This window comes from Buteo buteo, chromosome 4 (assembly GCF_964188355.1).
Source record: "Buteo buteo chromosome 4, bButBut1.hap1.1, whole genome shotgun sequence".
NCBI classification, from domain to species: Eukaryota; Metazoa; Chordata; class Aves; order Accipitriformes; family Accipitridae; genus Buteo; species Buteo buteo.
Window position 1 is genome coordinate 55,626,193 of NC_134174.1, and position 27,591 is coordinate 55,653,783.

Genomic DNA, 27,591 nt, shown 5'->3' on the forward strand with positions numbered 1-27,591 from the left:
TTCCTTTTACTTGCTTCCCGTCACAGGAAATACGATGGCCTTCTTTGGTGAAAAACAGCAGTGAAGAAGCTTGATGACTTCAGATTCTTTTGCCTTCTGATATTCTAGCAATCTTTAAGTTACAGTTAGTGGAGATACTACCAGGCCATAGTGCAGTACAAGTAAACCATCCTAGAGAGAAAAGAAAGAAACTGTACCATCATACTGCTTCACCTTCTCCATGAGGCATTTCCGTCACCATCTGGTATGACAGTCACTGCATGGCAGAATCTCAGCTTCAATCTCACTCACCATTTTATACCATGACCCTTCCACATGGTGCATGCAAGTTTTGAAATATCAAGGCAAATAATTACATTCCCTTCTCCTCTTTGGCGACGGAGAAGGGTATTAAAAAAATTAAATCTGGTACTTTGCTTTTAATTTAAAGTTATAATGGAATTATATCATCTTCATACAATAGGCTCTCATTTACAACTCATGCTGCTTTCCCCGTGATACTGTGGGGCAGAAAGAAAACAAGTAATCAATTAAGTAGTTCTAGAAGGTGCTGCCAAAAGCTGTACTAGAAGAGCCCAGACTACTACTACACATTTTTTAAGTAATGAATACAAGGGATTAAAAAAAATATTAAAATCCCCTAGTTTATTAAGTCATGTTTCTCCTCTTCTGAGACTGCTCCACATAATAAAAAAAAACCTTTCACCTGTGAAACAGGACACTTCCTGAATCATTAGTCTTACTTATGTCACTGAATTCACACACAGCTGGTGAAAGGCCTAGCACTTAGTCTGCTTCCACCATTGATCCACTGGGAATCTGACTTGTTGCATTAGACCTGTTTATATGGACAGGCTTTAATAAAAGTTTTCTTTTGAAGAGAGAACTACTTTAATCACAACTGACATGCTAGAACTTCTACCATATTTTGCTTCTGGTGTTTTTGTCTATTAACATACAGGACTAAGACAACATACGTTCCAGAGAAGTTACACAGTTCTGTGTGAGGGGGTATACCAGCAAAAAATAATCTTTAATTAAAAAGTTAATTTAAAAAAAATAGTAACAAGACTGTCGCCACTTTACAGATGCTGTACTACAATACAGCAACACTACAAAGTCCTATATTAGTCTAAACACGGTGTTTTGAAAGAACTTTTTTTTTTTTAAACAATAATTTGTTATCTATGTAAAAATGATTTTGACTGGTTAGTGTAGCCTCAACTACTCATACAAAAAATCTCTTTGAGCCATTTTGCATTGGAGGAAATTTAAGATTAAAAAAATTGGATCTCAAAAAGACTCAAGAGGACAGAATGTGCTTTTCCACGCCTGCATGACATGTTCTTTTGCTTCCCTTGGGAATTCTTTTCAGACAGTGCCTATCAACACCTCTATGTTCTGTCTGGAAGATGACCTCTTATTAGAAAAATAGCCTTGTATTGCCTCTAGTGCCACAAAACTCTTTCAGCAGAAAACCACCCTAATTGCTGCTGTGTATAACTATTTTACTCTCTCTTCTACCAGTAGCTTCTTTAACTTCCTCTAGCAGCTAAATGGTGCCACTGGAAACAAAGCTACTGTTCTGGGGGAAAAAAAGTGCAGCATGTTATTTTCAACGGGAAAAAAGTAGAAGAGCTATGGGAGTTTTCAAATGTGATGGTGAGAGAAAACAGGTTCATAACAAAGGAGAACAGATCTGCAACAGCAATACTTTGATCAATTTAGCCAATATGCTCATTTAACAAGACCTGAAACCTGGCTTCTGGCTATAAATTTTGTCATTTTTATAAAGAGGAGATTAATATTCTAAGTCAGGAAAAGAAGGCACCAAAAAAGGAGCCAATTAAAAAAAAAAAATATTAAATTGTAAGGTCCTAAGAATGGCCATACCAGGGCAGACCAAAAGGCTACCTAGCGCCATGGTGAAAGCCTAGATAAAAATACACGAAAAGGGCAAGTATGCTACCTCCCTACTTAACTTGCCAATTTCAGAAGCCTCTCTCAGGAAGTTCCTGAGCCTTAAGTCAAAGTAGCATTGTATCAATGTCTTCTGATGACTTTTCTTCTATGAACTTGGTCTGTCACTTTTGACTCTACAAACTTTTGGCATCCGCAAGTCAAATCTAAGGGAAATCAAATCCAAATGTCAATCATAAAGTCAAGACTGAAGATCTGAAAAAAGGGATTAAAATGCAAGCAATGAGAAAAGTGGAGCAAAGTATTCTTTTATAAGAACCATCAAAACCAACCAGAAGGGTCATATTGGAAAAGAGGGACAACACGTTAACAGACCTATAGAAGAGACTACGTTCAGGCTATAGGAAATACATGTTCCCTAGCTCTACAGCTACAGGTGATACAAACAGCTTCACAGCAACAGCAAATATGCTCTGTGAGTCTCATGCAAATTTACTTTTGCTTAAAGGATGCCTACGATGACAAACAAGTGCCTAGTGTAGGGTAGATGCCAATCAACCTTAACTTCAGTGAACAGAAATGAAAAAAACCCCCTATTTTATTCCTGTATTACTAGTGACAGCTCACTAACTTTCCTTCATCTTCTCATCCTGCTAATAACCAGAAATCCATTGCTAAGTCCTAAAAGGGTATAGGAGGAGACAGAAGCTTTAACTCACTCACTCAGTGCCTAGCATTAAGTGGGATGACTGCATTGCAATATGAAGATAGAATCCTGATTGTCCTCACTTCGTGCTAGGTAGAACAGCTACTATGAAGTTACTTATGAACCTCTTGGCAAATAGTATGTTGTTAAACCTTCACAAAGACATACCTAGTCCTTGTGCCTGTTAGCTACCTCAACAGAGAAAATAAGACACATTCAAGCTTCCTTCTTTGGAGAAGTGCAGTCAAAACCAGTTTTTCCTCTATGGCAGAGTTTCTTAAAGGAAATAAATATTTATACAAGCACAATATGCTACAATGTATTTTTTGATGAATGAGTCTTCAAATGGTATATCTGGCAGTAGGACATTTAAAGAAATTATCTGTCTACACAGGAAATAACCCTGTTAAACCAAAGGCCAAACCCACTGCAACTTCTTCCGTACAAACAGAAGCTGAGAATTAACCCAGTACTGGCACTGCTTACTCTGTAATTATTCACTCTTTCAGTATTACACATTTTTATATACGTTCAGCTGCTTTCTCTAGATACTGTTCTTAAAAGGAAATCCAAACAGAGAATGAGCTCTCACTGCTTATTACAAATCTCAAATCAGGCTAACTCAAGACATGCTCAAAAGAAAATGCAAAACTCTCCAGTGTTCTTTGCCACACATCTGTGAACCTGACCTAAAAAAATTGAAAGGATCCCACCTGTTACACCCAACTATAAACTTTAGAGCAGAACTGACAGATGAAAACATCATAGTATATATACCTTCTGATGCTGTAAGAGCAGCAGCAACAAAAATTGCCCTGTGTTCCAAATTCAATATCCCCACAGCAAAGAGTAAAATACTTCCATAGCAGATGTATGCTAGAGGGTCACAGTAATTAAATTAGATCACAGCTCTTACTGCCTAGCTCAGGAGACCAAAAAAATACAATAGCATTGGGTTACAAAAAGGTGAGAGTAACAAAAAGACCATTATAATCTGCAAGACTTCTGTGCCAAGGGCCAAGGACATAAAGGAAGCTACTCTTTTTAGCTTTTCCCATGTGTGAGCTCATTATATCCATCAGTGGTGGAGATCTCTGAGAAGGCCAGTTTCACACAAGTGAAAATAACTAGCAGCTTGGATCATGTTGCATTTGTGCAGCAAAGGGGAGGAAGGTAACACAGGGAAGAAATTATATTCCCATATAGTTAACGAAAAGCTTCTTTCCTCAACTACTTGATGAAACTCTTAATTACAGGCAGATCTCAATGCTTGGTAACAAAATTGAGCCTTTTAAAAATTTGTCAGTGTCTTTGATCTCTCCTTGCAGTAATTTCCACAAGTTTTACACTGTTTTAAAAATTAAGCAAAAGTTGCTTCTTTTAATGTAAATTCTTTGCAGTAATTTTTGTTTTTGGTTTTTTTTTTCCCCCAGAGCTAAAAATCCTATTTCCAGCTAATTAGAAAGATTCAACCAACCACACAATTTCAGAAATTTTAAAACATCTTGAGATCTACACGATTAAACAAGATTTATTCCCAGTTTTTTTTTTAGCCTTCTATTAACTACTCAGAAACTAACATGTTAATTGTTTACATTCAACCACTAAAATTAGTTGCCTATTTACTCCAATTAAAACAACCAAAACAGGTTACTATGGATCCAGTATCAGGAATATTTATTTTACCATCAGATCACACTTGATCTTCCCACACTTGTTGGATAAGCACACAGTTATTCAGAACAGCTAAAATCCTGCTAGCCTGCACCTATAGGAGACTTCAATTTACTGAGCCTCTAACATATCACTACACATTGTTACTCAGCAGGAAAAAAACCCCTAACACCCCAAATCTTCACAAAACAATCTTGAGCATTTAAGAACCATTTGAGAGGAGTAAAAGCCCTTAAAAAAATCACAGTGATTATGGTCCAGAAAAATAAATCACACACAACATGTTATGCTGCACTGCATTGGAAGAAACTTCCAATGTAAATGCTGCCAAAGAATGCATGTTAAAATTAATGCCTTTGGCAGAGAAACTTATCTGCATTTTTAAAGTCACTTTTCTCAGCAAAAAGAATAATTGCTGACATGAATGAACTTGCAAGTGGAAAATGTGATTCAGAAAAGCAGTTATTTTTCTTCTCTAACTGTGACTGTACTCATCTAGATAAAACCCCCAATGTTTATTCCTTTAAATGACTTTGTATTACATAAGTAGCTACTGAAGCTATTTTCTTAGCATGAAGCATCTACAATGAACCTCAGAAACTGGTAAATGACAACACCAGTTTTGAAGAGTGTTTCAGCATCCTAGTGAGAGCTGTTCAGGGCATTCCAAGCTCCAACACTGCTTTGGAAACACTGGAAGGTTATGATGGCACAAGATACCCTTGGAGCTTAATGCAAAATCCATCAAATGTTCCTCTGTAGTTGTAGTCTCACTGGGCCAGGACAATCATGCTCCTCATTGAATTTCAGATCTTGGTGAAAAAGAAACAACCCTTACCATTTTTAGACTTGACCTATCCATTTTTTTTTTTCCAGATAATTATCTATCTAAAAACATTTTCCAAGGTTTTTTAATCCTAGAAATGCATCCTCTTGATTTCTGAAAAATAATGTAATGTGAAACTATAAAACATGAAAATGTCACAATTATTTCAATATCAAAAAAGAAGCAACTGTTGTTTATTTGCAACATTCCTACTGTAACTATTTGGCATCCTAAGAGGTTTCGTAACAAAATGAAGAAAAATAAGGATGAACCTGATCTTTCAAATTTCCTGGCAAAAGTGACTATGAAAGCACAACACTTCAAAAAAAGCAAAGATCTTTTTCTGTTTGCCCAATAGAGCAGGCTTGCAAGAATTCATCATTAGAATACTGATTTTGTAATAAAGAGACTTGAAACGTCACTGGAGAATGTATCCCAAGACAACTGTTCTCTTTGTGGAGCTGCTGACTGGTACTTAGCCACTAAACATCAATCAGGGAGACCCAATTCTGACAAGAAATGAAAGACACTAAACTTCAGCTAGGCAGATCCATGTCTGACAAGAAATGAAATCGATGCAGTTTTCCTTAAAGTGCTTCCCCAAAAGTATTTTTCATACATGAAAAGCTTTTGTGCTAAGATGAAGTCTAAAAGCATGTACATTTGACTATACGCCTGGACTTAGAAATAAATCATCCCCCTGCTATTTACTGAAGCTTTTAGTAGAGGGCACTTCCATCACTATGTGTTGATTGCTATATTTACTTACAAAGAACTCATTACACTAGAAGCAAGTTTGTTACCAGTGCCAGCTTCCTCCTGGTTTCTATCCCCTCCTCCCCAAAGCAGGTTAGGTTACATTTTAATTTTTTCTTCATATTATTATATGAACAGCTACAGCATCAAGTATGGCATTTATTCCCTTTGACTGCAGAAACCGAGGTACACACCACAAGCCTCAAAGATTTTTAATGCCAACACTAGCACAAGCCACATAAGTGTGCCCTGACTCTGGGATCCCTCCTAATTATGCAAATCAGGTACAGGTGATGCAATGTCCAAGATACCTCAAAATCCACTTTGAACTTCTTGCTCCTGACACAGAAGCCCTCTTGTAGCATGAAAGGGCTCAGCAGGAAATTTAAATGTAACAGATTGTGCATGTGTGCACAAACAAGTCAAGGAACTGAATTTGCTACTATTTTAGCCCTTCTGCCATCTGTTTAGATCACTTTTCCAAGTAAAATTCCAATCTAAATCCTATTTCTTCCCACTGTATTAGATTAAACGTTAACTTCTCAGACTTCCAAGTTTAGATTAATACACAGTTCACCATACATCGCAATTTTACATCTATAGCTTACTATGCACTAGGCACACTACTACATTGTTTTTGCTGCACTTCTAAAATGGTGTGACCCTTCCCATTATAAAGATGCTTGAAAAGATTCCCAAGGGAATAAAAAAAAAAAAGCTTTCTTATTTGCAGAGTCAGTAGCACTTAAGACAGTAAGTTATCAACAAGAAATAGCTGGCTAAACACTCATGCTGTGACCAGGACCAGTATAATATGCATCAAGCATGTTAATTGCATTCATTACTTTGTATCTTTGGTTTGTGCTTTTATGAGCAAGTTTATTCCCCTGACCCAGTCACAAGGCTAGCCTTATTTGGGATTCAGTCCTTTCATTTCTTGCAGAGATGCTATCACCAGGGAGGAAAACAAGGAACATTAATTGAAAGAAAAGCTGGTATAATTTATCACAGATAAGATAGCAACTTATTTTGGAATAGAAAAAAAAACCAACACAAAACCCTCATATCCTGAGCATCATCAAACCATCAAGAACGCTCTTAGCACATGGTACACTTCTCAACTCTATTTACACTACACAAAACATTTTGTATAAGCTGGAGAGATTTTCTAAGTGACTTCTTCAGACAAGTTGGTGCTACCTAATAGCTTAAGAAAGAAGTCTTCTAAAATAGAAAACCTGGAACAAAGGCCCAGCTGCCACGCATACCTGTACTGCACTCTCTCCTATGGCTTGACGAATTTCCCTCAGTGTCTGGTAGTGTTCTAGCAGGTGATCACCACATATTATGTCCACCTGTGAAAGAATACAAACATGGTCAAGTTCAACCTACCTTTGGACTAGCAAAACAGTATCTAGGTCCTTTAAATTTGATTAGAAGAATTCAATTCTAGCACGTAAGACCATCTTTGTTGTCCAAATGGATTTAGCATGCAAAGCACTATTGCACTGGCCTAATGCCTCCCACCCCACACCCCTGACTGGGGCCTGACTTCTGGAATAGAGAGGACAGTTTATTGTTTCACTCTGTTTGGCGCGTTCACTGAAAAAAAGCTGTTTAGTAATAGTTGTGATACATTTAATGGAAATTAAGATAATGTATTAAAATGATCCCACAAACATCTAGACTCATTCATCAGTTGCAAAAGAGGGCAAGTTGCTGTCAGTGCCACTGACGGAAAGTGAGCCATTGCTATCCTCATTCTTACCTTGAGTGAGAAAACATGAATAAGTCTGCTTAATATGACTGGAAGAAGCGTTTTAATAGAAAAGAACAGCTCACTGTATGCCACTGTCAGCAATTATGTCACACAGTCCTTCTTCAAAATGCAATCAGTACTTCTGTGATGCAAGTGAAGGGCATACTCAGCAATTCTAAGCAATGTCCTCTACTGCAGCTAAACTATGTCAATGATGTCTGCAATTCCAGAGGAGGCACTTTTGTTAAGTAACTGCCCACAAAAACAGTGATTTGGGGAAAAAAAAGAAATCATAATGAGGTATTCTGAATCCCTTGCCTTGACTATTATGAAAAATAAGCTTCTTTGTAAAGTTACTACAAATTTACTGCACATAATGTAAATTCAGTCTCTAACATTTCAAATTAGAGCAGCTAACACAGCACTGTTTCACTCTCTACTGCAGCTTGGTTACACTTTCCTTATGAGCAATTTCTAGATATGGAAATGAGGGCTCTCATCTGTGAATTACAATGATGAAACCTCAAAATTAAAGTTAAGAGCATTAACAATGAGCTTTTTGCAAGGAAAACATCTAAGCTCTGCCACTGCAGTAGTCAGGGAGCATACTGCAATATCATTACGTATTCTCTTATATGGCCACTTTACACTACAAAATGCACTCTGTGCTTCAGCCATTCAATTCCCCTGGATTTATGCTCTTCTGCATGCTGACCCACTATCTCTCTTGTTCTTCATGAAAACATTTAAGAAGATTTATGCCTCATGCTGGCAGACCGCCTTGTTCTGAGAATTGGGAACACAGGAATTCTACTCCTTAGAGGCTCAAAAAGGGCTAATTTACTTCACCATCTGTAGAGTATGAGAACAATCTAGAATGCTCCATTCATGTTAGGTTGAATCTTAATGTGTGGAAGATGTAAACTGCTTAGTATTACTTCTGCTTTTAGCTTCTAGAAGGAAATGAGCAAGTAAAAACTAATCTGGATGTAACATTAAATATCGATTAGATATTGACCCATATATACACACACATGTATGTCTTTAACATCAACATTTGATGTATTTAAGACAGAACCTGAAAGAAATATATTTCTCTTTCTTTTTGAAAGCTGGTTACAGTTATTTCTGGTGTTTCCCATGCATTCTAGCCTCTAAAGTTATTATCGCAGGAAGATAGATATGTCTGTTTTGCTTTCCGGCGATATATGAGTTTAATTACATCTGCTTTATAGGCTTACTATTATAATTTTTATACCATAAGGCACTGAAAACTCAATCCCATTCCCACTGAAACATATATACATACACATTTTATATATTCTACAGAAGTAGAAAATGTAATCTGTTTGCCCAATACAGGATGCAAACAGATACAGTGACAACTGCTGACAATCTTTTAAAACAGAATCAGAATGCTTGCCTGAAAATATTCTACTGTTGATCCTGCTGCTCCAGTTTCAAATGGTAGTCATTAAAGATCCAGTGTCTTCTAATAAATTGAGAAGACTATTTCACATTTACTGTGTTAAGTGTGCTCTGAATACCAAATGCCTAATCTCCTTATTCCAGCACCAAAGCCTGAATTTCTGCCTGCTAATTGTTATGCTAGGATTCATTCTATAAGGACAAGAGAATAAAACATACAATGAAAAAAATCCCAGTTCAGTGTGAAAATCAGTTGCAGAATGTGTCTCTCAGGAATCCTTGTGCCATACAGGAATTAATATAGTCCATTACAAAAAGAGACACTAGCAACACAAATGTTATGAATTTACTGCAATTTTAACTGCCTGGTAAAATTGAAGCCAGCTAGTACTGATAGCTAGTGAGACAGCAGTAAATATAGTTTGACCTTTTGCTGAAAGGAAACATGAAGGTGTAGCTGCTGAATACTCACTCAGTCACTTCTGTTAAAATTCTTATTGAAATAAAGTAGCCTTTCCATTATGCCATTTATTTTCTTTAGGTGGCACGTTTGCTATTAGAGCTATTTCTCTAAAAGCCACAATAACAGACAATTATAAATTAATACTCACCAAGTAAGACAGAGATAAAAATGGAAAACTTTCATGTAAGGGACATTCCACATAAGATTTAACACAAGGTGGAATTTGGCCCAGAAAGCAGTAGACCTCAATCAATAGTTTCTATGCCAACCCATACTATCCAGGGAAGGACAAGGAAAACACAAAGTTTTAGAGACTGACATGAGTATTTGGGCTAGTTATTCAAAAAGCTTGCAAAGCTTTCCACTTCCTCTAGCTGCTATTTACTTTTCAAAGGTACCATATACTACTATTCCAAGGCCTAAGACTGGCATAAAGAAATTACATTAACAACTACACTGTATGAGCACAGACTTTCTTCCAATCTTTGCCGAGGCTGCAGTTTATGTACACACACTTTCAGGAACACACATCTGATTATGGAACATTTCCATTCCATAAGCTACATTAATGCATTCAGACCAGCTGAGCTGCGAGTCTTTCAGCAGTCTCTCTTGTCCTTACAGAATGAAAGGCAAGAAGGGATAATGCTGCTGCAGGATGACCTCAAAGAAAGTAACATTTTAAAGAAAACTGCTCATTTTCTCCCCACTCTTCAGCAGAGTACTAACTATACAGCTGTGCATCAGATGTTGAAGCCAAGTACCTAAAGGATTCCAAACATCATAGCCTGTATTTAGCTCAAATTAAATGTTACCTACTTAGCTATTACTAGTAATTCCAGTTGTTCAAAAATTATTTTCACAATCCCCCCAACAAATTCCAGCAAGAATATTCAAGAGAGACCTTGTAAGTAGAAATTTAAACACATACAGAAAATTAATCATTGCCCAAAGCATAGAGATCAAAACAAAGCACCAGAGAGAGTACACTATAGTCTGTCAACTTGTCCTGGTTTCAGCTGGGATAAACTGTCTTCCTAGTAGCTGGTACAGTGCTGTGTTTTGAGTTCAGTATGCAAAGAATGTTGATAACACTGATGTTTTCAGTTGTTGCTAAGTAGTGTTTAGACTAAAGTCAAGGATTTTTCAGCTTCTCATGCCCAGCCAGTGAGAAAGCTGGAGGGGCACAAGAAGTTGGCACAGGACACAGCCAGGGCACCTGACCCAAACTGGCCAATGGGGTATTCCATACCATGGGACGTCCCATCTAGTATAGGAATGGGGAGGTGGGGGCGGGGAATCGCCACTCGGGGACTAGCTGGGTGTTGGTCAGCGGGTGGTGAGCAATTAATTGCACTGCGCATCATTTGTACATTACAATCCTTTTATTACTACTGTTGTCATTTTATTAGTGTTATCATTATTAGTTTCTTCTTGTCTGTTCTATTAAACCGTTCTTATCTCAACCCACGAGTTTTACTTCTTTTCCCGATTCTCTCCCCCATCCCACTGGGTGGGGGGGAAGTGAGTGAGTGGCTGCGTGGTGCTTAGTTGCTGGCTGGGGTTAAGCCACGACACAGCTCAAATGGTAGCTAAAAATAAACCAAGCCTTAACCTTTCAGATAAACTAGGAAATTTGAATCATAATCCATTTGCACACTCAAATACAGAAGTCTGAAAATAATTTGAGGCCTCAGACTAGGAAAAAAGAACAAAGGCAGTGGCTTCAAAACTGCTTTTTAGACTTGTATATATACTGTCACATGAGTCGGCTTATTTCACATTTTCATTAACCTTAATCCAATCCACTTGTGCAGGTCAATGAAGCAGGGCAAATATTAGCTAATATTCCAGGCGAACAAATTAAGTCAAAGAGGTCCAAGTACAGTCAGTAGTTCAGGAGAACGGGTAACATACTTTCTATCACTTGGTCACTGAATCAGCTCTAACAGTGAACAAGTAAAACATTCTCAAATAATACTTTTGCAGACTGTCAAATTAAGATGATTTTCAGTAGGAACTGATTGCATTCATAAAATAACCACACCTAGCATCCTTACTAGAAGTTTCAACAATGAAATCAAGAATGTAATTGAAATACTGAGGAGAGAAAGGAGGAAAGACTCTGTACCCTCCTTACAGTCAAATCTTTTCAATCCCAGGTAAGGCACAATTAAACACTGTGGCAGTAAGTTTTCTGTAGGTAAGTGTGGGGAAAAAATACTGTGAATGCAATGCATTTTAGCTCAATAGGGCCTGAAACGCGTGTTTCTGAAAGAAATTTCCTAGCTTCCCAAGGGAATCTAGTTCTTGGACTTTAGTCCCAAGCTGAGTGCACCAAACTCATGACATCTTATATAAAAATTGATTATTTTAGGTAATGAAGAACTGGAGAGAGTTAGAAATCAAGACTAAAGAAGTAATATTAAAAAGAGAAGCTTGTTGTCCTAAGCTAGTATCTATTTCTTCTTTAACATACTTTGGGGAAACCTACAGGAAATTAACCATTGCAGTCCTCAACTTTCTTTCAAATTTCTACAGCAAACTGAAAAAACAGCCAAGCACTCTCTACATTTATACTCTTTGCACATATGATTTGCAACCTATTTCCCTAAATTTTTCTGCCTGTGCTAATTTATGTTCAGGTTCTCCTTAATTTTGTTTTACAGTTTCTGTTTTATTAGCCATCCTGGGAATTTGGAGTAAGACATGATTCATTAGGCTTCATCATCTTCAATGACATATCTGACATCTCTTTTGCTTTCTGCATGTTTACCAACAAACCATCAGCTTCAGTTCTGCATACTACAATGAGAAGATGAGAGCTCAGTACATATACTCCTTTAACCTTAAGTCCCATAGGACAAAGAAATGATCACAGGATAGGAAAAATAATTCCTGCTTAATTTCCCTAATCCTTTAAAAACAATCCTGAACATGTTCAAGAAATCAGTCGTGATTTGTGGCATGAAAATTGATTACAGGTTCCCAGTGACCAAAAAAATACTCACTGAAAAAAAACCAATGGGTGCAGATCAGTTAAGAGGGGAAAAAAAGGCAGCCAAAAGATCTGACTGTAGAAGAAAGCAGATTTAACACTTCCTCCAGACAGGCATGGCTTGCAGAGAAGAGACCAAGAGATTAAAACTAGCCAATGATTGTGCCTTACTCCAAAATGGCAAACTGGATACTAGCAGAGATAAAAGTTACTGGGTCAGCATCAAGCAACATCTTGAGAAAGGAAGTCTATGAAATCATCAGCTTTTGAGACACAGTAACATTTACCAACAGTGGATCATACAGTGTCTAGTGAAGTCCAAGCAAGAAGTAACTGACCGGGGAAAAATTCTCAAGTTATGTCTATTAGATGATCTCAAGATTGCAAAATCTGAAAGACATCTAACACACAGGCCTAGCTTGATTTTGAAAGATGGGTAACTTTCCATTATGTTCCATTACATTAAGTTTCCATTATGGATGTTCAATGTTCCTCAAAATTGAGATTCCGATGTACTACTTAAGAAAACCCAAACAAACAAAACAATTCATTCCCCTCAAGTAAACAACAACTCAATTAATGCAAGAAGTTTCTCTAGCCCCATTTTGAGGATACTTTTACTTGATAGAGAGTATTAAGTCACCACCATCTGAAAGCTACAAAGACTGTCACTGAGAAAACCAGCAAATGAAAATACATTACTTCCTCAGAATGATGAATAGTTTGTATCTGATTTGCTTTGTCACCACTGAAAAGGTAAGCGGCATGAATAAGTACTCATTACTGAGGCACAGTCATGCTGTATTGTCTCAGACAGTTACTGCTGTATGATAACACAGCCTTAACTCCAAAGCCAGCACTTAAGTTCCACCATTTGCCTATTCACATCAGTATCAGCTTGATTTACCAGTAATTGACAGCTTTAAGAATCGTTCACACATTACAGAACTCCTGCACCTTCTCAGCTGAATGGTTGCTGAAATACATTGAAGAATTGAAAACTGGGTTTGACACGCAATTCCTATCAACATGGTTGAGAAAGATGAAGTTACCATATTCTGCTCCTTTGAATTCTTATTTGGAGGCACAGGCCTACATTTGCATTCATACCTTTCAACACATCCATCCACAGTACCATTCTTTCTTAGCTCTTGTTTGCTCCTTCAACATTCAGTTAAATTTTACTGTTACTCAGCTCCTACCTGTCTCTGCCTTCATATCCTCCCACACCCACACACCTTCCTGTCTATATACTCAGTTTTATCTTTGAAACAGTGGTATCTTTTGGTTTTGAATTTCATCTGCTGAAATCTTACGTGGTACTTTAGAAACTTTGTACAAATAATAAAGTATTATAATGAAAATTTACACGTTGCAAATGAGTTGGGAGAGTCATTCCTTGTGGATCACAACATTTCAAACATTTTATTTTTTAATCTTTACTGCATTAAAAAAACGTAACATTACTTCTAGACCCTAATGAACAGTGGAAATGTTCTCTCTGAAGTGCAGGCATCACATTCATGTAGTGGCACTTAAAAGTTCACTGTAAGTGGCATACCTGACAAGTAGGGTCCAGATCCATTTTTCTTCTGAGGAATTTCTCCACATGTCCAATTGTTGCCTCCCCTGAAACACGCACAAACTTCTTTTCCAAAGGCTGTGAAGAATAAATGTAAGATATTAAGACAATGTACATTTTCAGCCATCATCTCTCATAAACCCCAAACCCAATAACACAAGGAGACAGCTTAAATTTTTGGACCCTTTTCTGATCTACTTCCAGATTACCTCATAGGGAAAGGGCTAAACATGTATTAAGACTCCAACTTCAAACTTTCAGCTGTTTAAAACAACATTTAAAAATAACCAGCTACTGACTTCAGTCCTATTTCACTATTGAAGTACCAGAGTTCCTTAAGTTTTCCCCAAATCAGGCTTGCGTACCAAACACGATTCAGATAATTAAACCATGTCATTTTATAATGCAAGGAGCTTAAGTCCTTTAGCATTCTAGAAGTATTATGGCTTGGGCTGCAATCAACTTAATAGTCCATGAAATTCCAGAATCAATTAAAATATACTACTATGCAGAACACAAGGGCAAGACTGGTCTGAAATCTTTTTGTATCATTTCTAAACACTTTCACAGCAAGGACTGCAACGATAAGACATTTGTTATGCCAGCCTCAAAAATTTTAATGGGTTTCTCTTCTACAGATAAAATTTTAAACAGCTGACTGGTGATATGGGCAGCTAAGCAAAGAGGCACAAAGGCAGAGCAGATGACTGCATTCAGTGTGATAAATGGATTACCTTTTGTGTCAATTAATTGGATTTTTATGTTGACTTCTGAACAGCTGTGATTCACTATCCAGGTTCATCATATTCCTTCAATTTGAAAGAAGGGTCAGAGGGTCATGGACTGCCCTTGAATTCAATCATGAATTTAAATATGCATCCATGATAACTGTGGTTTTGGAACAATAGTTTGATTTATTCAGGTACCAGAGCTAGAAATGACAGTCAGACCTGATCTAGGGAACCATGCTGCTGCAAGCTCGATGATGCTGAATTTATGCTTGCTGCATGTATAAATCACAGTTTATGGCAACAGACCTTGTAACCTGTTCTCTCCCCACCATCCCCACTTAAAAAAAAAAAAAAAAGGTTGAAACCCCTTCATATATGAAGTTCAACATCCAGTTCAGAAAAATAAGACAGAAAACCAAGTACCTGCAGACAGAGCAATGCTAAAAATGGATCGGAGTATGTTTTCTGAGAGGTGGACATGAAAGGGGATTCTGAAGGTTGATGAGTAAACCTCTTGGTCATGAAGTGGAATAAAAAAAAGCATGAAGATATAAAGTATAGTGAAGAAAATAAGGATAGAAATGAAGAAGAGATAGAGTGAAGCAGGGGGTTAACATACAGCAAGGAATTTGAAAATGCTGTAGAAAAATACCAGTTAAAAGATGTGGTGTTTAAAACTCACATAGATGATACAGAAGTCTAAATATGCACATAAGCTGAGTAGCACTTTAGTCTATGGATAGTAGGATTATTTACAGCATAGAACTGTTCACTGTGAGTAACGGTGGGCAGCCTTTCATCTTCAACATCCTCAGAACACTAGAGTTAAAGTGAGCAGGAATATTTATGGTTTTAAGGGGGGGGGGGGGGGGGGGAACCCCCCCCCAAACACACACACACACAAAAACCCTTTCCTGAATCACAAACACTCTTTAACGATGTTTGAGCCAAGTATCTTTTTTAAAAGGCAAAACTATTTGCACTGGAATGGCATGTTTCAGATGAAATAAGTGTCTGATACAAATTTTAGTATTACAACACATTCGTTCATAAAATGGTTGAACTGCCCTACAGTCATTCTTATGTGGCCCAAGATGAATAGGATAAAAAAACAAAGCAGAAAGAAGGGCAAATATGAGACAGGAAGGATGGGAGGTGATACAAGGGCAAGAAGAGGAAAAAATAGCATGAAATGTAAGGCTAAAAAGAAGAAAAAATGCTGGGTAGGTGTGGGGATGTATCAGATGAAGAAAATTGACTGCAGACATTCTCAGGAACATTGCCCCCCTTCTACAGATTAACTTGAAACTATACTCACATTTCAACTCTGAAAATTCTTATTTCTGTATTTGAAAGTTTGAAATTGCCTCCTAAGCTCTGCCATAACAAATATAATGACTATTAAAAATAGTAGGAATAACTGCAATCAAAGCTAACAGTTCAGATTTGTGCCTGAAAATATATTGATTAGAAATCAACTCAGCTGAAAACATGAAGGAAATTAGTAAAAGGGTACAACCAGGACAATTCATATTTAAGCTACTAACAAGCTTTTTTCTCAAATTCTTCAACAGTAAAATCTTCCTGCTAACTGTACCAGTTAGGTGTCTCATATTCTATTGTTCTGTGCCACTCCATCTTTCGAGTCCTACAATTCCAATACAACGAAAAATTAAATGCAACACGTACCAATTAATTTTAAATTACATCTCCTTCTTGCCCTTGAATAGAGTCTTGTCTTCTAAACGTTTAGCCAAAATAGTGGAATGACACACTCTAAGCATCTCTAACTGCAGCATATGAGATCGTGAAGGCAACAAACAATATGCAGTTCCTCTACGAATTTGTACTGAAGCAGCTCACTAAGATCTGTATTGGAAGAGCAGCCAAATTCTTTAGCAAGGATCAGGAACACTATTTCTTGTTTAGCAGAACAGCCACTGTTCAGACAACAAACACTGTTAGTGAAGGGATGGAGGAAAGAATAAGCTTTCTGCTGGCTAAGGAAGTGTATTGTGCTGTCTAGACAATTTGTATTTTTGTTTTGTTATATGTTTAAGCACATAGCAATTTATTATACTATTGTTATACCTCAGGCTATGCTTCCTGTGAATAACCTATGCAAGCTTTCCACTACAGTTAGAGAATCTTCTTCAAAAAACAGTATTTTAGACAATGTCTACTCCTTTGTTTAGGATTCTAGTAAAAGTCATAGTAGTGCACCCTTTGGAGAGAGATGCAAGAATAACAAGCTGGAGTCACCTAGGTGAAATTTCATCAGTATCATTCCCATACTCCCACCAAAACTTTAATTATGTAGCCTCTGAAGCATTCTTTTCCTATGCTGTGACACTATACAATAATAGGTTTGAAAGTACACTGTAATCTAAGGTTGGTTATTACTATGCTGATGAAAGTTCAGGCTGCACTCAGTGCAAGAAAAACAAACTAAATTAAATACATTCAGGTTATACATATTTCTAAAGTAAATCATAAGAGAAAAATTCAAATCACATTTGTACCTTAAAATTCCCTGTGCCTTCGTTAGCTCTGAAAAACAAGAAAAAAGTAAACACAGTCTATATTGCTAAGGTTAACAGTTATTAACACCCTCAAGCTCTTTATTATAATAGTGACATATTGATTTAGTAGTCTAGCATATCAAGCTTATTTTCCAAATAAGGCTCTTCCTTTCATTAAACTCTAACACATGAAATAATACTAGACTGAATTTATGTATCTTCTCCTACCCTTTATTTGGTACGCCATTTTTCTTGTGAATTCAGCTATTTATGACTTTAAGGTTTGTCTACATGAAATGGAAAAAAACCCCCACAGCCTAAAGCCATTTTTAAACACAATGTAATATTCATTTTCATAGGAGTAGGCTGTAATATTAATGCTGCTTAAACATCCATACTTCATTATCCTTGATACTTAGAACTTTAATAGACAGTACCTAAGAAGTTGCTAACAGAACATGCCTAACCACCAAGAGGCTTTCGGGGCTGGTTGTAGGTTTTCCAGGCTATTTATATCACAGGATTAATGCTGATGCTATCTAGAAACTCAGGAAAGCAGCAGGTGTTTCTCTGGAAGGTGGAATACACACAAAGGTGGCAAGTGACCAAATTCTCAGCTGGCTTCAACAGAGGTTCCTTCATTTGCACAGTCTAGGCATGTGATCTACTACTGATCACCTATACTCCACACCTCCATCTTTTAGTGGAATGTATAAATTTCTCAATTAATTCAGCCAATTCACGACATTTCACTATTCTTGCATTGCATTAGCAAGTATGCACATATGAGAGTTAAAAATGCTCTATTTCATTGCACTGGAGAGAGTAAAAATCAAACCACTGTAAATCGACTATACTTCTACTGACCATTTCATATAGCAAACAAATGTATTTGTAATGTTTGTGCAGACCACGCATTAGCATGGCTCTTCAGGTTACCATAACTGAGTATTCTCCACCTCTAAATATGTACCAGCTCTCAGACAATCATCAAATTCTGCCACTGAAATGAAATTTAAATTTAGTAAGAAACAAACATAGAAAAAAGTTTTCTACTACAGCTGTCATTTTCTTTGATACAGTTCCACAGCAACAGGCAACTAGAGAATACACTCTAAAGACACAATATAGACACTCGGACTTTCAAAGTAACAATTTCTGCTGGCTGGTCCAATCTATTCTAAGTTTTCTTTATCCAAAATGCTTTCTTAATCTCCCATCACCAAGACAAACTCTTTTGATTTTGAGTGTTGAAGACGAAAACATATTAACCTTTAAACACATAAAGTATAAAAGAAGATGAAAGGTTAAAAAAGTCACTAAAATAAAATGCAAAGAAGATGCTGTTAGGCCATCGTAGTTTTTTTGTTAGAAACATTTTGTGCTTCCCTCCATGTAAGTAACAAAACCACAGTGGACAGTTTCACATAGTATAGATGGTATTTGCACAATAGTACCTGCTTTGCTGCCAACACTGGAATGGAAGCTTGATATAAAACTACCAGAAAAAACAAATACAACAACACAGACTCAAAAGTCATCTTATTTCACAGACAGGCAGATACATTTTTACTAGTTTTGAGGTCTAAGTTGCCTGACATCATCTTCTTGCTTTGAAAAAGCAAAACCATATGTGCTGAGAATCACAGAAGGGGGAAAGTAACCAGGAGACTTTCACAGTGGAGGTCTAAACCAAAGTACTTTCACTACAGTGAGTTCAAACCGTATCTAATCCAGCAGTCAAGACAATCTAAGGAAGCTTTCCTATAAAGTCATCAAGTGTTCCAACCTGAAAGGAACTTCCTTGGAACTAAAATCTAATTGCCTTTTAAAAAAGTCATTTTACAGTGAAATTATCATTGAGAAAGATGCGGGGCTGTTAGTATAAAAGCATGCGCCTATGCCCCTTCACTCCATATGCTCCCTCTGCCACCTGCTGGGCCAGCAGAGCAGTGGCTAGTACCCGTCATAGGTCCCAGAACAGTCATCCTTCACACTCATACCTAGATGGTAACTTCATAAGATACAGTCACAGCCAAGGCAATAAAGTAACAGCATATAAATTCCTAACCCAACAAAATGTATGGTAAATAGCTTTAGATTTACTCTTTTCTACTGGATTTTAGTCAAAGCATTTTACGTTATGTCTGTATATAGCCATTTAATCACATTTTACCCAATGGGGTATAAAGCAGGCCTGATCACCCAGTCACTGGGACCCTGTACTAATTACATCATGTGTTTTATACCACATTCATTATAGGGAAAAAGCCTTTGTAAGTACAATTAAAAACTATATTTAAATTAAGTTTCAAGTGTACAATACACAAAGGTCACACGCTGAACAGCCATATAATCTTTGCTTCCCTCCCCTGTTCAACATACGGCTCTTGGCTTTACTTATGACACTCCTGCTCTTAATGTAAAAGCATTAATTTCCTCAGTCTCATTTCTTCAACACATGAATGTATTTCCATACCATCCTACTCAACAGAATGGCAGTATAACACCTTGTTTAAATAGAAGAACCTGAGACAGACTCTGCTGAAAGGTATCCAAGAACTTCAAGTGCCAAATTTGAGATATCCAAGATTGGGTTTGTCTGCAGAACACTTGATACTACAGTTTTAGTCATGACTCCCCCTGCTTTCAGCTGTGCTTGTGAGCATTCAGCACTTCTGCAAGTCAGGCATAAAGAAAATGAACACTGAAATTAAGTCAGGTATGTGGATTCATGAGGACGTTCTACAGCACAGTCAGGCATTATTCCCTAGAGGTTTAGCTCTAAGACCTTCTCTTTTCTTCCTGCAGTCCCACTCCTCATCCATTTAAAGAAATAAAGAAGCCACGTGATAGGCAACAAAGATAAAGCCAACAAAACAAAAAACCACACGCCACCTCCCACCTGACCAAAATTTACCCGTGGAGGAAATTTGTTCTGTACTCTGAATAAAGTGAGATGCAGTGAAGACACCAGACATAACATAAAAAGACTAGGACATGATATCTACAGAGAGTGAGGTTGAATCAAGGTGGTATGCTTTGCTGCTAGAATTTCCCAATTTCTGAGGGCTTGGTTTTACATCATGGTGTACTAGTTTGCTATGATTACATATCAGAGTTCTCTGAACATTTTGTTCAGACAAAGTCAGGCCAAAAAGCAGGCACAATCTGGGTAGAGGGGTAAGAGCTGCACAAAGGTCAAGCTGCTTCCCATGCACAATTGATGTTCTGCACTGTGTGGTGCTAGCAGAGTAGTTACAGCTTTCAATCCTTTCTCAATTACCCTCTCTCAATCACTAACATATAAAACTGTATATGGTCAAAGCAATACAATTTCTCCTTCTTGTGTTTCTGAAAACAGCTCAAGTGTTTGGGCTGCATTTCTGCCCTCCCCAATTCATGGCTAAAGGTGACTCCTCATACAAAAGCTTCAGCATCATTCATTCAAGTCTGGGAAACTGTCACAAACTTAATAGTAGACCACATTATTACCCCCACCTATAACCTTTAGAGGAACACTATTCTTGTTGCCCAGGTTGCAGCTGCAGTCCCCGAGCTAGTGAGCAAGTCCTAGTATAGTCAGCATTAATGGTACTGCCACCTACAGGGATTAAGGAAGTGTAAGAGACAGGTATTTCATTCAGTCTCCTGAGACTACACTACTTTGTTAAAAATAAAATAAACACATGTAAATTATAGAACTACACTTTTTAGGAAGTTATCCTCATAGGAAGACACCTTACACATGTAATTATCTGCATCATCTAGCTATGCATAGTTGGCTGTCACTATTGCACTGTAAGTTAAAACCAGCTCCCCATTGCTATTCGAGGTGGAGGAAATGCACATTCAGTGAAAACTAAGAGCCAGTTAGCAGTGCAACACGCACAAACAGCACCCTCACACCAGCCACTTACTCTTATATTTGCCCGCAACTCACCCAATGAACTCCAGAAGTATGGAGATGTCAAGTTCTGGTGGGATCCGGAACACAGAGCCCAGAACTTTTCGAGGTCTTCCTCTGCTCACTGGAACTGGCTGTGGGACAGCTAAAATATTCAAATAGCCAAAATGCAAACAAAACTTGAAATAAAAGCAGCAGAGGATGCTAAGATGCACCAAGCAAAACAGATGAGTTCATAAGGAAGAAGAACCCTTTTTTTTTTTTTAATTACTAAATCATCTCTTTACACATTTCATGCTGTGTATCTGACTCAGCATTTTATTAGCTTTTAGCATGGCACTTCTCCAGAGCGCTGGTTATTTGATAGTAAGACAACAAATAATTAGAATAACCCCTCATCTTTCAAAAGACTTTGAAGTCCTTATTTTTACTCCTTTGTAATTTCTATTTTTTATTAAGGGCCAGAAAATAAAATTAATGCACATTTTATACATATTTCCAGTTGCAGGCAAAATGTAATTTTTTTTTAAAAAAAAAAAAAAAATCGAACCATGGTCTGCATTTAAGTGCTTCTAGTTCCGTCTATTTTTGTAACCTGAGAACTGTGACAAGTTACAGTAATTAGACAACCAAGAACCCCGTATTTCCAGTACTACATATCTTTTTCAGTTGTGAGCTAACATTTCAAGGAAAGCCCTTAAGAATAAATAGTATAGTAAATATTTCCTTAACAGTGTCCTCTAAAGTGATTACAGCTCACCTGGTTTGGGCACTTCTAATCCTCTTTCTTTATAGAAGTCATGCATTTGTTTTTTCTCTCCTGAAAAAAACCCACAATACAGAACAGACTGGAATGTTATTTCAGATGCAGAGAATACCCATATAGTTTCCATTGGTCAGAGCAGTAAAAACTTTCCAAGTTCTTACAGACCTTTGCCATCACTAGTATTCCATATGAGGCTGGGACACTTGAGATACCCAGACTAAGAGTTTGTTAGTAAAAACTGGGAGGAAGTTAGAGAAACTGGCCATAAATCATACTGAAATAGCTGCAAAAACTAGTATCCTTCTGGCTTTCACAACTCTGTTTTTATACCATCTATAGTCCATATATATGCACTAGATGTGTATATTTCTCTCAGTTCACCCAGGTGGACTGTGCAGATTCATTGGCTCCCGAAGTTCAAGGTAAATGACATGAGACAGCAAACACATCTAAAATCAGAAAAATAAATGTGTCAGTGAGGAAAAAAATAAAAGCATTTGAGAGAATCAGTCTTGGCAACTTTTTTTTCAACAGAGCCAGGTGAACTTATTAGGTGGAATGATATTTTCCGTACTTACACAAAAATATGAGGCATGACTACGAAATATTATCTGGATGTTTATCTGGATACAGTGACACCTGTGTTTCAGGAGACAGGGTACATACCACATCCATAATAGCATTTAGCAGCCAGAAAGATGCCAGTTATCACAGCTAATTCGTTAAGATTCGTAACCAAACATTAAAAACTATTTTAAAGTGTCCAGAGTAGAAAAGGGGCTTTGAATTACTCTGTTTTCTGTTCAGTCTTTTCAATCTCTAGACAGTAATGAAACAAAGAGACTTACTTTCCTCCAAATTGACAACTAATTTATAGACTATGTCTTGCAGTTGTCGGTCCAATCTATTGAAGAAAAAAAAAAAGCATCTTTGGTGCAATACAGAATGGTTTTCATTAAATTGTAACAGAGGTGCCAAATACACCACTGAAATGTGACATACATAAAGAGAAGAGTGACAGAGCAGCAACTCCATATCTGTCTAAATTCATGTCTTGACACCAGAGCTCCAACAGAAGAAACCAAGTAAAGTTAAAGGCACCACCCTTCAAGAATTCATGAAGAGTTTGAGAAACTAAAACTCAATTTTCGGAGTTAATAAGTATACCATGCCAAGAAAGCTTTGTCTAAAAGGAAATCAAAGCAAATAATTAAGATCTCCACCTGTAACACTGAGCAAATGCATAAAAATACTCAGCGTGGGGGGTAACAAACCCTAGAAAGGAATACAAACTAGACAAAACAAGAAATTGAGTATTTTTATCTTCACTATCGAGATGAAACTTATATAAACAAAGAACACAATGCATTTCTTGTTTGTGTTCCCTCATTTGAAATAGGAAAGCACTCCAAGTCTGTAAAACAAAACATTTAAAAGCAAGCAGCAAAACTCAACCCCCACCCCCCCCCCCCAAAAACCCTATAAAAATGCCATGAACTTATTACCTGATATTATAAAGAGGCTGTGTCTGGTGTACAACAATATTGCATTTTGGACATCTGTTGCTATAGTAGAAGTGCCTCACTATGCAGCTTTTACAAACTGTAAAGAAAAGAAACCCCATAAAAATCACATCAATTTTGTAATACCATCTGCTTAAGCAAGAAGAGCAATTACACACAGACCTCTCAAATTTGTCAGAGACAAAATGAAGCAACTTGTTCAACTTTCAAACTCAAGTAAACAGCAGCTCTCTGCCTGTACAGGATACAACACTCCTGAATATTCAATTAGGATTATTCCTAATCTCTTCCTACCAATAATCCTAATCCAGCTGATGCAAAGGTAGGAGTTCAATGTTGCAACTGTTTTACCCAGAACAAGAGTAGAGCCAAGACAACAGAATATTGTTGACTGCTGCAGACAAAAGGTTTGCTGAAAAGCACCCTACAAACAGTTTCAGGAGAACCATCAAGGTAAGAAATTATAATTCTGCCATTTTCATTGTATTTTACAAGTACTTTAAAAATATGGAAGAAAAAATAATGAGTGGAAATGTCTAAATAAATAACCTACTATTGAATCAGCTCCCTATAAGCCTAAATGCATCAAATGTTTCCACAACATTTACCAGGAAACTTCTAAGAGATCACCACAGTTGCACTTGCAACATTATGCTGTCCTTACTAACAGTTGTGCATTTTCCTAAACTACAAACTGCACTGAATATCACATGGTATGTATCAAACCACTAAGCAGTGCCCCATTAAAGGAAAAAAAAAGAGGAAAAAAAGGGTTTTCCTTCTATGTAGTGTTAGCAGCTGGAAGGACTAGGAAGCTGAGATTCTTGGATTCAGGTAGGAACATGGGTGTGGCTGAAAGAGCTTCATAGAAAGGGTTTTTACTAGCTTTGAGGAAAATAGTTCTGTTAGCAATGGAAAAACTGTTAACGCAACACGAGGATTGAGGGGAAAAATAACATGACAAGAGCACTGAAATCAGTTTTTTATTATCCATCTATTGATCGTATTATAAACTAACTGTCCCATGGGTGCATACAACTGTTTCTGTATCTGAACTGGTGCTTCCACACAGCTGCTTACTGAGTTTTGCGAAGTTACAAGCTCAAACCAACAACAGTTTAGGAAACTCTCTAGTCCATTTGAGCAGAGGCACTCAACTTTCTTTTCCCAGTTATATACTCAAATTCCTAGAGCCTACTTTCAGAAAGTAATTTTAAAAAAAAAGTATGTAGTAGCTCTATTTTTGTTTTAGTTGGACTTCATCATTCTCTACATCTTCTTCCCTCTTAACCTGGGAAACTAAGCCAACTTCATGATTGATTGATTTCATAATTTTCTGATGTTTAAAATATCGACAAATATATTTTCCCTAAGGAACAGAATAAACACAACACACATTCACTTCAAACAGAGAATTATCTTTGTGAAGCCAGAACATCTCAACATCTGATTTTTGTCTGAATTTGCAAATAAGATCTTAGAAGGACAGCACTGATACTTACAGGTGTGCAGACATTCTGTAATAGTTGTAGCATCAATAAAGTAACCTTTGCAGATGGAACACAGGATGTAAGGAGTCAACTCTGCGAGGTTTATCATACGCTACAAACAAAGACAGTTTGTAAGAGTTTGAATACACGGGCTAAGCCATGAAATTTCCTGATTGGAGCTTCCAAAATATCACAGCCTTAAACGACAGAAAAAAATCTGGATCAACATGCTACAGAAATGGGTTTTCCTTAGAGGTCAATCATTCCTCATATACAGCTCTTTTCGAATGAGTTTCATCTAGCCTTCCAAACTGACCTTTTTGTGAATGGCAACCCAATTTGTTTCATGAATCATATTTGAAAAGCAAACTATATCAATCCTTTTGGGAAAAGTTCTTTTGGATAAACTCTTTAACAGAATATCACATAATCAGCAAGCTTGAAGTGGATACTAGTAGCAAATAGTATAATTATTTGAAAATGCTCAGCAAGCATGTTGGGGCCCCCAATCAAGGTATGTAACTAGTGCCATCTCTTGTTTCTACACAAAGTTAGGGATTATACAAACATATATTGAAGCAAAGGCTGAAATTTCACTGCTCTGAATTCTGGTTATTAAGTACATTTACCAGGAACACATATGAGTAGTTTTACAACAATCTTCCTGTCAGAAGCCTACTATTTAAAAAAAGAACAAAGTTCTTCTATAGCAGCGATCTGAGATCTGTCTGAAAAGGTAACACATTGGATTTTTACATCCCATTTCCTCTAGTCTCAAAGCCAGACTAAGGGTCTTTCTTTCCCTCAACGACACCATTCATTTTGCCCACATGCCACCGTTTACCACCCTCTCAGCTATGCCAAGAGTTTGTAAGGGCTTCATTTAAACGAGACAGATAAAATGAACTTGGGTAATAATAAAAAGCCTATTACCATACGGCTTACGTTGCCTAAGCAGGGGTCGAGATTGGCACCTGGAAGTTTTCAGAAGTCCCCGAAAGCGTGTAAGTTCACGTCCACTGCTTACCGGACCTGCCCGAAAACCGCGGACTTCTGCAGACGCCAGGCCTCACCTCAGGGCGTCGCGTTTCTCACCCAGCAGCCTCCCCACAGCGGGGCAGGCTGCCCGCCCCGCCACCTCGTGCCCTCCTCACGCTCGCACGCCCGCCCTCACCACCTCACAGCTGCCCCCGCGGCGCCCTGCTCCGGTCGCCATCCCGGCCCCGCCACAGGCCCCGACCGCCCCGCCATTGCGGCGGCAGGGCGCGCGCTCCCCCACCCCCCTCGAGCCGCACGCCCACCCCGGCGGCGCGGGGCACGCCGGGAGCGGGGCCTGGCGCGCGGCGGAGCCGGTGCGCGCCCTCTCGGAGGACGTTCCCCCCCCCCTCCCCCCCCGCCGCTCTTACCTCCCGGTCGTCGTCCGAGTCGAGCTCCCCGTCGTCCGTCCCGAACCGAGCCCCGGGGTCCCCCTCGAGCTCCTCTTCCTCCATCTCCTCCTCCTCCTCCTCGTCTTCGTCGTCGTCCTCGTCGCCGCTGGACTCCGAGCGGCTCCGCTCGAACTCGAAGGCGAGGGAGCGCGACCCCGAGCAGCTGGGAGTCCCCTCCATCTCCTGGTCCTCATCGGCCGGGCCCGCGCCTGCTCCATCCCCGCCCGACAGCCCCGAGACCACAGAGCCGGCGTCCACCTCCATGTCCATGGCTCGGGGTGAGGGGCGGGGGCCGGGGCAAACGCGGGACCGTCTGCTGGCCGCCCGCGGGGGACGGCAGGAGCGGCGGTCCGCCAGGAGAGCCCCACCAGGGCGCGTGCGCGGGGACGGCGCGGGGCACGCCGGGAACTGCAGTTTTAGCGGACACCGGCCCGCGCCACCGCGCATGCGCCGAGGCTCGACCGGCTGGTACATTTCATAGCCTGCAGCTTTCCTTTCCTAGTTTTTTTTTTACACTTGTCGCTCCTCCAGCTAAGAGCTAAGTGACTCGCTAATGAAGTGCAGGCAAACGTCTAACTTATCAGGAAAGCGCGCCAATCACAAGATAGCAGTGTCGTTCAAAAAAAAGGCTTTAATTCTGTAGTATCAACGAATCCGTACTTACCAAACACGAATACAAGAAGCAGTGTTAGAAATACCCGGAAAACCCAGTGACCCAGCCGTCATTAACTTCATTCGGAGCGAGGCCCGCAAGGGCACACAGTCCCAAGGCCGGGAGGACACCGGTAGCGGCTTATTAACGCCACACCAATCCATTTCTGAACGAGGTTTCTCACATACGCTCACCGCAAGCGCCGCCGAGCTCCGTGATTCACATCCGCACCGTCACTGCGCAAAACTACACTTACTTAGTGCCAGGACGCCCGCGGCGTAGCAGCCGCCTCACAACCGCTCCTTCGGACTCATGCCAACCCCGCTGCCATAAAGCGCTGCTGGCGGCGTCGCAAAGCGAAGCCGCGAGCGCCTGCGTAGGCAGCGGCAGCAGTACCCGTCCTTTGCCCTGACTGTCGCAAGAGCGTCCGCGCCTGGCGGCGGCTGCCCGCTGCCGGTGAA

At 38.9% G+C, this 27,591-nt stretch overlaps 1 protein-coding gene across 3 annotated transcripts; it reads right to left on the reverse strand.

The window, feature by feature from the left end:
* On the reverse strand, window positions 1–27,454 carry PCGF6 (polycomb group ring finger 6). 3 transcript variants are annotated; one of them, XM_075026305.1, is made up of 10 exons: window positions 26,458–27,454; window positions 25,064–25,163; window positions 23,544–23,640; window positions 22,887–22,942; window positions 22,033–22,092; window positions 21,309–21,417; window positions 17,366–17,393; window positions 14,092–14,190; window positions 7,151–7,237; window positions 1–171 (listed from the first exon to the last, which is right to left on the reverse strand). In XM_075026305.1, exons 1-10 carry the CDS (start codon window positions 26,950–26,952, stop codon window positions 115–117), a joined length of 1,188 nt encoding a protein of 395 aa, XP_074882406.1. In that variant the 5' UTR covers window positions 26,953–27,454; the 3' UTR covers window positions 1–114. The 3 variants fall into 3 exon arrangements, 1 of the variants encoding a protein (XP_074882406.1); XR_012650149.1 differs by lacking the exon at window positions 17,366–17,393; XR_012650150.1 differs by lacking the exons at window positions 1–171; window positions 7,151–7,237 and adding an exon at window positions 14,847–14,921 and having other exon boundaries at window positions 14,093–14,190.
* Between the last annotated feature and the right edge of the window lie 137 nt (window positions 27,455–27,591).